The 14,144-nt window shown below is 44.2% G+C and overlaps 2 protein-coding genes across 5 annotated transcripts; both read left to right on the forward strand.

Annotated features, from left to right (window-relative positions):
* The first annotated feature begins 4,656 nt into the window (after positions 1-4,656).
* On the forward strand, positions 4,657-5,783 carry LOC117657894 (actin-87E-like). 4 transcript variants are annotated; one of them, XM_087878083.1, is made up of 2 exons: positions 4,663-5,278; positions 5,465-5,783. In XM_087878083.1, exons 1-2 carry the CDS (start codon positions 4,663-4,665, stop codon positions 5,779-5,781), a joined length of 933 nt encoding a protein of 310 aa, XP_087734209.1. In that variant the 3' UTR covers positions 5,782-5,783. The 4 variants fall into 4 exon arrangements, with proteins under 4 accessions (XP_087734210.1, XP_087734209.1, XP_087734207.1 ...); XM_087878081.1 differs by having other exon boundaries at positions 4,663-4,923; positions 5,023-5,783; XM_087878082.1 differs by having other exon boundaries at positions 4,663-4,794; positions 4,909-5,783.
* Positions 5,784-12,909: 7,126 nt separating this feature from the next.
* LOC132711168 (actin, cytoplasmic type 5-like) lies at positions 12,910-14,058 on the forward strand. Its single transcript, XM_087878096.1, has one exon. The coding sequence runs from the start codon at positions 12,916-12,918 to the stop codon at positions 14,056-14,058; it is 1,143 nt and encodes a 380-aa protein (XP_087734222.1). The 5' UTR covers positions 12,910-12,915.
* Positions 14,059-14,144: the final 86 nt, after the last annotated feature.

Raw genomic sequence — 14,144 nt, forward strand, 5'->3', positions numbered from 1 at the left:
AGAGGCAGTTTTTGCCCTCCCCAGGCTCCAAGAAAGCCTCTGGAGGCTGGGGAGGGTGAAAAACGGGCCTTCCGGGTCCACTGGAAATGGGAAAATGGGCTGTTTCTGACCTCCAGAGGGCCTCTGGCGGGGGGGGGGGATGCCGTTTTCGCTCTCCTCAGGTTCCAAGAAAGCCTCTGGAGCCTGGGGAGGGTGAAAAAACGGACCTACTGGGCCCACCATGCCATCGCATGGCAAAAGTGGGGGGTGCAGGGGGGTCACGCGTGCAGGTGTGGAGGGGGGGCGGGGCGCATTGAATTATGGATGTGGGCATTTAAAAAAAGAGTAATCATCATACTTGTAACATCAGTTTCTGAATCTTTAACCTATTGCTAGAATAATATCTACTTTTTCCCTCTTACCTATATTCAGTACTCTAAGGCACCTTATTATTAATTAATACTATTATTAGAGTATTAGGAATCTAAATGTATTCTATCAATATTGCACTGAAAAAAACATTACACCAAAAATTGAGAAAATGGAGCAATGGATAGTATAAATCAATCAATAAATGAATAAATCGTTTAATAAATGGACTGTGCTTTATGGAGATATTTTAGGTTGTTTGAAAGTCTCTCATTTAATTACTACACTGTATATTTTTTTCTGATTTTATTAGCCCTGATATATATATATATATATATATATATATATATATATATATATATATATATGTAGATCTTTGGTTATTCGGGTCTTCTCCCACGTAAAATTGGAAGTGTCTTGGCAACGTTTCGACGAAGTCTCATTCGTCATCTTCAGACCCGAATAACCAAAGATCTACATATATATATATATATATATATATATATATATATATATATATATATATATATAGTTACTCTTCACTCTATTTTCTGGTTGCTATATGTCACCAATACTATTTATTTAAAAAAAGAAAGCGATTTTTGACCGTAGATGACAAATCATCCTTTCTCCATCTACAAAGTCGGGGTAGTTGTGCAATATGGGTTTCTGTACTGTGGATTTTTAATATTTGTAAGCCTCCCCGAGTCACTATGTGTAAATTGGGCAATCAAATAAATTTAATAAATGAATAATCGGTTCAGTCATGATCCTCCAAAGATCTTAAAAGTATTTTTGTAATACGTGTGATTAAAAAAAAAACCTTATCGAATCCACAGGCTTTGATATATGCTTTGTGACTTAGTTTGTTTCTACTAGTTGCCAGTATAAATAGAATAGAATAGAGTAGAGTAGAGTAGAGTAGAATAGAATAGAATAGAATAGAATAGAATAGAATAGAACAGAACAGAGAATAGAATAGAATAGAATGGAGAATAGAATAGAATGATGGAGAATAGGATAGGATAGGATAGGATAGGATAGGATAGGATAGGATAGGATAGGATAGGATAGGATAGGATAGGATAGGATAGGATAGGATGATGGAGAATAGAATAGAATGATGGAGAATAGAATAAAATAGAATGATGGAGAATAGGATAGGATAGGATGATGGAAAATGAAATAGAATGATGGAGAATAGAATAGAATAGAATAGAATAGAATGATGGAGGATAGAATAGAATAGAATAGAATAGAATAGAATAGAATAGAATAGAATAGAATAGAATAGAATAGAATAGAATGATGGAGAATAGGATAGGATAGGATAGAATAGAATAGAATAGAATAGAATAGAATAGAATAGAATAGAATAGAATAGAATAGAATTTTATTGGCCAAGTGTGATTGGACACACAAGGAATTTGTCTTTGGTGCATATGCTCTCAGTGTACATAAGGAGAATAAAATACATTCTATTAATCTTACATGATCCATCCTTCCCTCCGTCCATCCATCCATCCATCCATCCATCCATCCATCCATCCATCCATGTTTGTCTCTCTCTCCCATCATCTATCTATCTATCTATCTATCTATCTATCTATCTATCTATCATCTCACATCACATCTCTCATCTCTCTCTCTCTCCCCCATATATCTATATACCATATATCTATATCACTCATCTCTCTATCCATCTATCTATCTCACATCTCTATCTATCTTACATCTCTCATCTCTCTCTTCTCCCATATATCTATATACCATATATCTATATCTCTCTCATCTATCTATCCATCTATCCATCCATCTATCCATCCACCCACCTATCTATCTATCTATCTATCTATCTATCTATCTATCTATCTATCTATCATCTCTCTCTCTCACACACACACACACCATATCTCCCTCCCTCCCTTCCTCTCTCTCTCTTGATTACTTTAACAACCAATTCTCTACGACATCCCATTTTTTACAGTATGCCAGTCTCTGAAACTGAGTAAGCACCAGGAAATGTTCTTGAAATATATACAGAAGGAGTTTTGGAATACGTCCAAAGATATATTGCTGATAAAGGCTCCTGTTTAACCTTATTTGGTTATACTGTAGTTGTCCTCCTTACAAAATAGCTATGTTTCAATGACATTTACTTATTGCACAAACAGCCCATATTCACAGCTGCTCACAGATAAGTATAGGATCAAAGGGCAAGACGAGCAGGAAACTGATAAATACCAGTGGGGGGAAAAATCAAAGGGAAGGAAAGGATTTGATCCTTGCTGACACAATTGTGGAATCAAGTGCCGAGCTAACCATCTTGCCTTGGGGTAAGTATGGACTGGATTTTAAACCATCACTCTCCCTAAATGTTCTGCCCATATTGGCTTGAATGGGGTTGCCAGTAGTGGATTGAGAGAAGGTGAGTTGTAAGAGGAAGTTAGATGAAAAGATCAAGAAATCTTAAGTTTCCTTTCAAAGCTAGCTCAGAAGCTGCTGGCTTTAGTGGTAGAACATCCCCTCTGCATTCAAAATGTCCTAGGTTTGAACTCTGCCTTTGTGAAAAGCATCTAGAATGAGCCAGAAACAAGAATATGGAACAAAGAACAAGTCAGATGGGAAGCTGAGCTAAAACAGAACCGGACCCAAATGAGAACTGAATGAAGCTTGAGGAAAACCTTGTTGCCCAACTAATGTTCCCCTAAAATAAGAGGTTGTTTAGGGAAGCTCTTTTTAATGGTCATCCAGAAAATTTTTCTACAAGAAGGTTCCCAGCTCTAGTTTGTATAAAGGTAAAGCTTCCCCTCGCACATATGTGCTAGTCGTTCCCGGCTCTAGGGGGCGGTGCTCATCTCCGTTTCAAAGCCGAAGAGCCAGCGCTGTCCGAAGACGTCTCCGTGGTCATGTGGCCGGCAGGACTCAACGCCAAAGGCGCACGGAACGCTGTTACCTTCCCACCAAAGGTGGTCCCTATTTTTCTACTTGCATTTTTTTAACGTGCTTTCGAACTGCTAGGTTGGCAGAAGCTGGGACAAGTCACGGGAGTTCACCCCGTTACGCGGCACCAGGGATTCGAACCGCTGAACTGCCGACCTTTCGATCGACAAGCTCAGCGTCTTAGCCACTGAGCCACCACATCCCTATTAGTTTGCATATTCCTTAGCAAAATGTCCCATTGGACCTTCTGGCTAACAACGGCACTAAGTCAATTGAATCAATTTCTTCCAGCCCTTGTCTCTTAAAAGTGCAAGTTATTCAGCTCTTAACTCTGGTTTGTTTGTTTTTTTCTCATTTGAATATGGGATAATAAGGGAATGGTACGAAAGAAGGTAGGTTGCTTTAAGTCAGTGATGGCTAACGTTTTGGCATGTCGTGTCAAAAATTTGGAAAATGTCTAACTCGGCTCTGCTGGCATGTCACCGACTGTCATCCCCTGAACAAAAGAGAAACAATTCTGTATATATCCATCTGTCCATCCATCTCCCTCTCTCTCTCTCTCTCTCTCTCTCTCTCTCTCTCTCTCTCTCTCTCTCTCTCTCTCTCTCTCTCTCTCTATCTATCTATCTATCTATCTATCTATCTTAGATATTTAACTATCTTAAATTAGGCTGAATGATATAATTATTTTAATAAGCTTTTAATTTTTGTTGTACATTGTTTTTACCACGGCTGTTCACTGCCCTGAGTCCTTCGGGAGAAGGGCGGTATACAAATATAATAAACTAACTAATTAACTATCTATCTATCTATCTATCTATCTATCTATCTATCTATCTATCTATCTATCTATCTATCTCCCACAGTCCAATCATGAGGGATGCTATGTATTAACTAAACAAATATCAATTACCAGGGGTAGGGCGTTCTCTGTGGGTGCTCCCACCCTCTGGAATGAATTACCTACCGAGCTCCGGACGGCTCCTGATCTCCGCTCCTTCCGTCGGGACCTGAAGACTTGGCTGTTCAAACAAATAGGCTGACTCTGATTCCGGGTTTTATTATTTACTATTAATTAGTTATTTGGTTTAAAATGGGATTTTATTGTACTTGTTTTTTAACTGTGTTCGCCGCCCTGAGTCCTTCGGGAGAATGGCGGCACATAAATACATGTAATAAATAAATAAATTACAAAAATGAAATACAAGTAAAGGCCATTCCCTTCTAACACTGATGACATTACGTGGTATGTGTGCAAGAAATCAACCAAGCTCAGAGAGTCCCAAGGAGCCCTCATATACTGAATTTTGCAGGATGGAGATAGTGTATTCTTAATGCCTCTGCCTGGTTCTCTCCTAGGTTTACCTACCAATGGCCGACCAAGAGACCGTAGCGCTTGTGGTGGACAATAGCAGCAGAAACTGCAGAGCAGGAGTTGCAGGAGAGGACCTCCCCAGAATAGTACTTCCTCCCATCATTGGGAGGCCCAAGCAGCAGAGTGCAGTGGAAGACAGAAAGGCCTTCTACGTGGGAAGTGATGCTCAGAGCAGGAGAGACGTCTTGAATTTGAGGTCCTCCTTTGATTTTGGCTTTATTAACAACTGGGATGACATGGAGAAAATCTGGCACCATGTTTTCTACAAAGAGTTGCAGTTGGCCCCGGAGGAACATCCAGTCTTGCTGTCCGAGAGTCCCAGGAACTTGAAGAGCGAGGAAGAGAAGATGACCCAGATTATGTTCGAGAGCTTCAATGCATCAGCCTTCTACTTGGCCTTTCAAGCCGTGCTCTCCCTCTACGCTTCCGGCCGCACCAATGGAGTAGTTCTGGATATAAAGAACGACCGGATGGATCCTCTCCCCGTCTACGAAGGCCATGCCCTCCGCCATGCTCTCTTCCGCATGGACATGGGTGGCGAAGACCTGACGGACTTCCTTCTGCAGATGCTGAATAAAAGAGGCTACCACATCAAACCAGAAGAGAGGGAGATGGTGGAGGACATCAAGGAGAAGCTTTGCTACGTGGCCCCGGATTTTGCGAAAGAAATGGCCACCGCTACACCCTCCTCTTTGGAGAAGCAGTATGAGCTACCCGACGGGCAAGTGATTACCATTGATACCGAGCGTTACAGGTGCCCCGAAGGCCTCTTTGATCCCAGATATCTGAATAAAGAATGTTGTGGCATCCACGATACTGTCTTTACTGCCGTGATGAAGTGTGAACAGGATCTCCGCAGCACCATGTATAAAAATGTCGTGCTGGCAGGTGGCACCTCCATGTTCCCTGGCATTGCTGAAAGGTTGCAGACGGAGCTGCCGCCACTGCTTCCCTCGAATGCCGAGGTCAACATCGTTGCCCCCCCGAATCGCACGTGCTCATCGTGGGTTGGGGGATCCCTCCTAGCGTCTCTTCCTCTCTTTCAGCAAATGTGTATCAGCAAAAAGGAGTATGAGGAATTCGGCCCAGCTCTTGTACACCGGAAGTGCTTTTGAGGGTTTTGGGGGTTTTTTGTGCTGCTTCTGTTCAGTAGTTACATGTCAAAGTAATGTTAGAAGCAGAATAACAGAGTTGGAAGGGACCTTGGAGGTCTTCTAGTCCAACCCCCTTGCTTAGGCAGGAAACCCTATACCCGTGATGGCGAACCTATGACACCTGTGCCACAGGTGGCACGCGGAGCCGTATCCGTGGGCACGCGAGTGTTGCCCTAGCTCAGCTCCAACACGCATGCATGCGCTGGCCACCTGATTTTTGCCCCTTCCGGGCCCACCGGAAGTCAAGAAATGGGCTGTTTCCGGCCTCTGGGGGGGGGGGGGAGGAGGGGAGAGGCAGTTTTTGCCCTCCCCAGGCTCCAAGAAAGCCTCTGGAGGCTGGGGAGGGTGAAAAACGGGCCTTCCGGGTCCACTGGAAATGGGAAAATGGGCTGTTTCTGACCTCCAGAGGGCCTCTGGGGGGGGGGGGGGGGAATGCCGTTTTCGCTCTCCTCAGGTTCCAAGAAAGCCTCTGGAGCCTGGGGAGGGTGAAAAAACGGACCTACTGGGCCCACCATGCCATCGCATGGCAAAAGTGGGGGGTGCAGGGGGGTCACGCGTGCAGGTGTGGAGGGGGGGCGGGGCGCATTGAATTATGGATGTGGGCATTTAAAAAAAGAGTAATCATCATACTTGTAACATCAGTTTCTGAATCTTTAACCTATTGCTACAATAATATCTACTTTTTCCCTCTTACCTATATTCAGTACTCTAAGGCACCTTATTATTAATTAATACTATTATTAGAGTATTAGGAATCTAAATGTATTCTATCAATATTGCACTGAAAAAAACATTACACCAAAAATTGAGAAAATGGAGCAATGGATAGTATAAATCAATCAATAAATGAATAAATCGTCATGGGGGACTTCAACCTGCCATCCGTCGGTGAGGCGTCTGAGGTGGCTCAGGAGTTCATGGCTTCCATGACGGCCATGGACCTGACCCAATTAGTTCATGGCCCTACTCACACGGGGGGAAACACGCTGGACCTGGTTTTTGTCTCTGGTCAGTGGCTGAGTGGTCTCAAGATAGGGGATATAGCGATCGAGCCCTTGTCATGGTCAGATCACTCCCTCCTTCACTTTGACCTTCGAACCGCCACACCCCGCCGCAGGGAGGCGGAACCGATGAGGTGGTTCCGCCCCAGGCGCCTGATGGACCCGGATAGGTTCCAGACGGAGCTTGGGCCATTTCCTGAGGCTCTGGCACACGGCTCGACTGAAGACCTAGTGGCTGCCTGGGATAGGGCGGCCGCTGGGGCTTTGGACCGGGTCGTGCCTTTGCGGCCTCTGACCCGGCGTCGATCTCACCTGGCTCCCTGGTTCACCGAGGAGCTGAGGGAGATGAAACGCCGGAAAAGACGCCTGGAGAGCAGTTGGAGGGCCAGCCGTTCTGAATCTGACCGAACACTGGTAAGGTCTCATATTAAGACCTACCTGGTGGCAATAAAAGCGGCAAAGTGTAACTATTTTTCCGCTCTTATTGCGTCATCAGATAATCGCCCGGCCGCCCTGTTTAGGGTGACCCGCTCCCTGCTCCACCAGGAAGCGCGGGAGGACCCCTTGGAGGGTAGAGCCGAGGACTTTGTACAATATCTGTATGACAAAATCGCTCAGATTCGGGAAAATTTGGACTCTGACTGGGTAGATTCAGGAGGGAGGATGGAGGCAAGTCTTGAGAATATTACCTGGGAAGAGTTTGATTCTGTGACTCCGGAAAACATGGACAAGATACTGGGCAGATTAAGCGCAGCCACATGTTTATTGGACCCGTGTCCCTCCTGGCTGGTGCTGGCCTCTCGGGAGGTTACACGAGGTTGGCTCCAGGGGATTATAAATGCTTCCTTGAGAGAGGGTGTCTTCCCTACCGCCTTGAAGGAGGCGGTGGTGAGGCCTCTCCTCAAGAAGCCTTCCCTGGACCCAGCAGTGTTGGCTAATTACCGTCCAGTCTCCAACCTTTGCTTTATTGCGAAGGTTGTTGAGAGTGTGGTAGCGCGACAGCTTCCTCAGTACTTGGATGAATCGACTTATCTAGATCCGTTCCAGTCGGGCTTCAGGCCTGGATACAGCACGGAAACGGCATTGGTCGCATTGGTAGATGATCTCTGGAGGGCCCGGGACAGGGGTTGCTCCTCTGTCCTGGTCCTATTAGACCTCTCAGCAGCTTTTGATACCATCGACCATGGTATCATGCTGCACCGGTTGGAAGAGTTAGGGGTGGGGGGCACCGTGTTGCGGTGGTTCTCCTCCTTTCTCTCTGATCGGTCGCAGTCTGTGTTGACAGGGGGGCAGAGGTCGACCCCGAGGCCCCTTGTATGTGGGGTGCCACAGGGGTCGGTTCTCTCACCCCTTCTGTTCAACATTTATGTGAAGCCGCTGGGTGAGATCATCCGTGGTTTTGGGGTGAAGTATCATCAGTATGCTGATGATACTCAGCTATACATCTCCACCCCGGACCACCCCAATGATGCCCTTAAAGTGATGTCCCAGTGCCTGGAGGCTGTACGGATCTGGATGGGGAGGAACAGACTCAGGCTCAACCCATCCAAGACCGAGTGGCTGTGGTTTCCGACGTCCCGATATAGTCAATTGGTGCCATCACTGACTATTGGGGATGAGTCATTGCCCCCCACGGAGAGGGTTCGCAACTTAGGCGTCCTCTTGGACTCACGGCTGTCTTTAGAAGAACACTTGACGGCTGTGGCCGGGAGGTCTTTTTATCAGGTTCGCCTGATTCGCCAGTTGCGTCCCTTTCTGGATCGGGACTCGTTAAAAACGGTCACTCATGCCCTCGTCACTTCACGCCTGGACTACTGTAATGCTCTCTACATGGGGCTCCCCTTGAGGAGCACCCGGAGGCTCCAGCTGGTCCAGAATGCGGCCGCGCGGGTAGTTATGGGAGCAGCATGGCGCTCCCATGTGGCTCCCCTCCTGCGTGAGCTGCACTGGCTCCCTGTGGTCTTCCGGGTGCGCTTCAAGGTCTTAGTTACCACCTTTAGAGCGCTCCATGGCTTAGGACCGGGGTACTTACGAGACCGCCTTCTGCCACCAATAGCCTCTCACCGCCCAGTACGCTCCCATAGAGAGGGGCTTCTCAGGGTGCCGTCAGCCAAACAATGTCGACTGGCGGCCCCCAGGGGGAGAGCCTTTTCTGTGAGGGCACCCACCATCTGGAACGAGCTCCCCCCAGAGATACAGAAGATTCCGGATCTGCGCACTTTCCGCCGTGCCCTCAAAACATTCCTGTTTCAGCAGGCCGGCCTGGCCTAACTTTCCCTTTATATTGCTTTTTGATTTTATTTTAAACTGGGATGTCTTATATTATCTAGGACCAGAGTGTTTAGTATATTTTAATTGGTTTTTATTAACGTTTGTATTACATGTATTTCTATCGTTCGCTGTTCACTCTTCACTCTATTTTCTGGTTGTTATATGTCACCAATACTATTTTTTTAAAAAAAGAAAGCAATTTTTGACCGTAGATGACAAATCATCCTTTCTTCATCTACAAAGTTGGGGTAGTTGTGCAATATGGGTTTCTGTACTGTGGATTTTTAATATTTGTAAGCCTCCCCGAGTCACTATGTGTAAGTTGGGCAATCAAATAAATTTAATAAATGAATAATCGGTTCAGTCATGATCCTCCAAAGATCTTAAAAGTATTTTTGTAATACGTGTGATTAAAAAAAAAACCTTGTCGAATCCACAGGCTTTGATATATGCTTTGTGACTTAGTTTGTTTCTACTAGTTGCCAGTATAAATAGAATAGAATAGAATAGAGTAGAGTAGAGTAGAATAGAATAGAATAGAATAGAATAGAATAGAATAGAATAGGATAGAATAGAACAGAATAGAATGGAGAATAGAATAGAACAGAATAGAATGGAGAATAGAATAGAATGATGGAGGATAGGATAGGATAGGATAGGATAGGATAGGATAGGATAGGATAGGATGATGGAGAATAGAATAGAATGATGGAGAATAGGATAGGATAGGATGATGGAAAATGAAATAGAATAGAATAGAATAGAATAGAATAGAATAGAATAGAATAGAATAGAATAGAATAGAATAGAATGATGGAGAATAGAATAGAATAGAATAGAATAGAATAGAATAGAATAGAATAGAATAGAATAGAATAGAATAGAATAGAATGATGGAGAATAGGATAGGATAGGATAGGATAGGATAGGATAGAATAGAATAGAATAGAATAGAATAGAATAGAATAGAATAGAATAGAATAGAATAGAATTTTATTGGCCAAGTGTGATTGGACACACAAGGAATTTGTCTTTGGTGCATATGCTCTCAGTGTACATAAGGAGAATAAAATACATTCTATTAATCTTACATGATCCATCCTTCCCTCCGTCCATCCATCCATCCATCCATGTTTGTCTCTCTCTCCCATCATCTATCTATCTATCTATCTATCTATCTATCTATCTATCTATCATCTCACATCACATCTCTCATCTCTCTCTCTCTCCCCCATATATCTATATACCATATATCTATATCACTCATCTCTCTATCCATCTATCTATCTCACATCTCTATCTATCTTACATCTCTCATCTCTCTCTTCTCCCATATATCTATATACCATATATCTATATCTCTCTCATCTATCTATCCATCTATCCATCCATCCACCCACCTATCTATCTATCTATCTATCTATCTATCTATCTATCTATCTATCTATCATCTCTCTCTCTCTCACACACACACACACCATATCTCCCTCCCTCCCTTCCTCTCTCTCTCTTGATTACTTTAACAACCAATTCTCTACGACATCCCATTTTTTACAGTATGCCAGTCTCTGAAACTGAGTAAGCACCAGGAAATGTTCTTGAAATATATACAGAAGGAGTTTTGGAATATGTCCAAAGATATATTGCTGATAAAGGCTCCTGTTTAACCTTATTTGGTTATACTGTAGTTGTCCTCCTTACAAAATAGCTATGTTTTAATGACATTTACTTATTGCACAAACAGCCCATATTCACAGCTGCTCACAGATAAGTATAGGATCAAAGGGCAAGACGAGCAGGAAACTGATAAATACCAGTGGGGCAAAAAATCAAAGGGAAGGAAAGGATTTGATCCTTGCTGACACAATTGTGGAATCAAGTGCCGAGCTAACCATCTTGCCTTGGGGTAAGTATGGACTGGATTTTAAACCATCACTCTCCCTAAATGTTCTGCCCATATTGGCTTGAATGGGGTTGCCAGTAGTGGATTGAGAGAAGGTGAGTTGTAAGAGGAAGTTAGATGAAAAGATCAAGAAATCTTAAGTTTCCTTTCAAAGCTAGCTCAGAAGCTGCTGGCTTTAGTGGTAGAACATTCCCTCTGCATTCAAAATGTCCTAGGTTTGAACTCTGCCTTTGTGAAAAGCATCTAGAATGAGCCAGAAACAAGAATATGGAACAAAGAACAAGTCAGATGGGAAGCTGAGCTAAAACAGAACCAGACCCAAATGAGAACTGAATGAAGCTTGCGGAAAACCTTGTAGCCCAACTAATGTTCCCCTAAAATAGGAGGTTGTTTAGGGAAGCTCTTTTAATGGTCATCCAGAAAAAATTTTTACAAGAAGGTCCCCAGCTCTAGTTTGTATAAAGGTAAAGGTTCCCTTTGCACATATGTGCTAGTCATTTCCGGCTCTAGGGGGCGGTGCTCATATCTGTTTCAAAGCCGAAGAGCCAGCGCTGTCCGAAGACGTCTCCGTGGTCATGTGGCCGGCAGGACTAAACGCCACCAAAGGTGGTCCCTATTTTTCTACTTGCATTTTTTAACGTGCTTTCGAACTGCTAGGTTGGCAGAAGCTGGGACAAGTGACGGGAGCTCACCCCGTTAGGTGGCATTAGGGATTCAAACCGCTGAACTGCCGACCTTTTGATCGACAAGCACAGCGTCTTAGGCACTGAGCCACCACATCCCTATTAGTTTGCATATTCCTTAGCAAAATGTCCCATTGGACCTTCTGGCTAACAACGGCACTAAGTCAATTGAATCAATTTCTTCCAGCCCTTGTCTCTTAAAAGTGCAAGTTATTCAGCTCTTAACTCTGGTTTGTTTGTTTTTTTCTCATTTGAATATGGGATAATAAGGGAATGGTACGAAAGAAGGTAGGTTGCTTTAAGTCAGTGATGGCTAACGTTTTGGCATGTCGTGTCAAAAATTTGGAAAATGTCTAACTCGGCTCTGCTGGCATGTCACCGACTGTCATCCCCTGAACAAAAGAGAAACAATTCTGTATATATCCATCTGTCCATCCATCTCTCTCTCTCTCTCTCTCTCTCTCTCTCTCTCTCTCTCTCTCTCTCTCTATCTATCTATCTATCTATCTATCATCTATATTAGATATTAGATATTTAACTATCTTAAATTAGGCTGAATGATTTAATTATTTTAATAAGCTTTTAATTTTTGTTGTACATTGTTTTTACCACGGCTGTTCACCGCCCTGAGTCCTTCGGGAGAAGGGCGGTATACAAATATAATAAACTATCTATCTATCTATCTATCTATCTATCTATCTATCTATCTATCTATCTATCTATCTCCCACAGTCCAATCATGAGGGATGCTATGTATTAACTAAACAAATATCAATTACCAGGGGTAGGGCGTTCTCTGTGGGTGCTCCCACCCTCTGGAATGAATTACCTACCGAGCTCCGGACGGCTCCTGATCTCCGCTCCTTCCGTCGGGACCTGAAGACTTGGCTGTTCAAACAAATAGGCTGACTCTGATTCCGGGTTTTATTATTTACTATTAATTAGTTATTTGGTTTAAAATGGGATTTTATTGTACTTGTTTTTTAACTGTGTTCGCCGCCCTGAGTCCTTCGGGAGAATGGCGGCACATAAATACATGTAATAAATAAATAAATTACAAAAATGAAATACAAGTAAAGGCCATTCCCTTCTAACACTGATGACATTACGTGGTATGTGTGCAAGAAATCAACCAAGCTCAGAGAGTCCCAAGGAGCCCTCATATACTGAATTTTGCAGGATGGAGATAGTGTATTCTTAATGCCTCTGCCTGGTTCTCTCCTAGGTTTACCTACCAATGGCCGACCAAGAGACCGCAGCGCTTGTGGTGGACAATAGCAGCAGAAACTGCAGAGCAGGAGTTGCAGGAGAGGACCTCCCCAGAATAGTACTTCCCCCCATCATTGGGAGGCCCAAGCAGCAGAGTGCAGTGGAAGACAGAAAGGCCTTCTACGTGGGAAGTGATGCTCAGAGCAGGAGAGACGTCTTGAGCTTGAGGTCCTCCTTTCATTTTGGCTTTATTAACAACTGGGATGACATGGAGAAAATCTGGCACCATGTTTTCTACAAAGAGTTGCAGTTGGCCCCGGAGGAACATCCAGTCTTGCTGTCCGAGAGTCCCAGGAACTTGAAGAGCGAGGAAGAGAAGATGACCCAGATTATGTTCGAGAGCTTCAATGCATCAGCCTTCTACTTGGCCTTTCAAGCCGTGCTCTCCCTCTACGCTTCCGGCCGCACCAATGGAGTAGTTCTGGATATAAAGAACGACCGGATAGATCCTCTCCCCATCTACGAAGGCCAAGCCCTCCGCCATGCTCTCTTCCGCATGGACATGGGTGGCGAAGACCTGACGGACTTCCTTCTGCAGATGCTGAATAAAAGAGGCTACCACATCAAACGGGAAGAGAGGGAGATGGTGGAGGACATCAAGGAGAAGTTTTGCTACGTGGCCCCGGATTTTGCGAAAGAAATGGCCACCGCTACACCCTCCTCTTTGGAGAAGCAGTATGAGCTACCCGACGGGCAAGTGATTACCATTGATACCGAGCGTTACAGGTGCCCCGAAGGCCTCTTTGAGCCCGGATATCTGAATAAAGAATGTTGTGGCATCCACGATACTGTCTTTAGTGCCGTGATGAAGTGTGACCGGGATCTCCGCAGCACCATGTATAAAAATGTCGTGCTGGCAGGTGGCACCTCCATGTTCCCTGGCTTTGCTGAAAGGTTGCAGACGGAGATGGCGCCACTGCTTCCCTTGAATGCAGAGGTCAACATCGTTGCCCCCCCGAATCGCACGTGCTCATCGTGGGTTGGGGGATCCCTCCTAGCGTCTCTTCCTCACTTTCAGCAAATGTGTATCAGCAAAAAGGAGTATGAGGAATTCGGCCCAGCTCTTGTACACCAGAAGTGTACAAGAGCAATAGATAGTATAAATAAATAAATAAATGAATAAATTGATTAATAAATGGATTGAGCTTTATGGAGATATTTTAGTTTGTTCAAAAGTCTCTCATTTAATTACTACAC

Source organism: Pantherophis guttatus, chromosome 13, assembly GCF_059756535.1.
Source record: "Pantherophis guttatus breed Tessera chromosome 13, ASM5975653v1, whole genome shotgun sequence".
In the NCBI taxonomy this organism is placed as follows: domain Eukaryota; kingdom Metazoa; phylum Chordata; class Lepidosauria; order Squamata; family Colubridae; genus Pantherophis; species Pantherophis guttatus.

Excerpts from the sequence above, each read along its gene's own strand:
- LOC117657894 (XM_087878084.1), top strand. The coding sequence starts at position 4,663 with ATGGCCGACCAAGAGACCGTAGCGCTTGTGGTGGACAATAGCAGCAGA.
- LOC132711168 (XM_087878096.1), top strand. The coding sequence starts at position 12,916 with ATGGCCGACCAAGAGACCGCAGCGCTTGTGGTGGACAATAGCAGCAGA.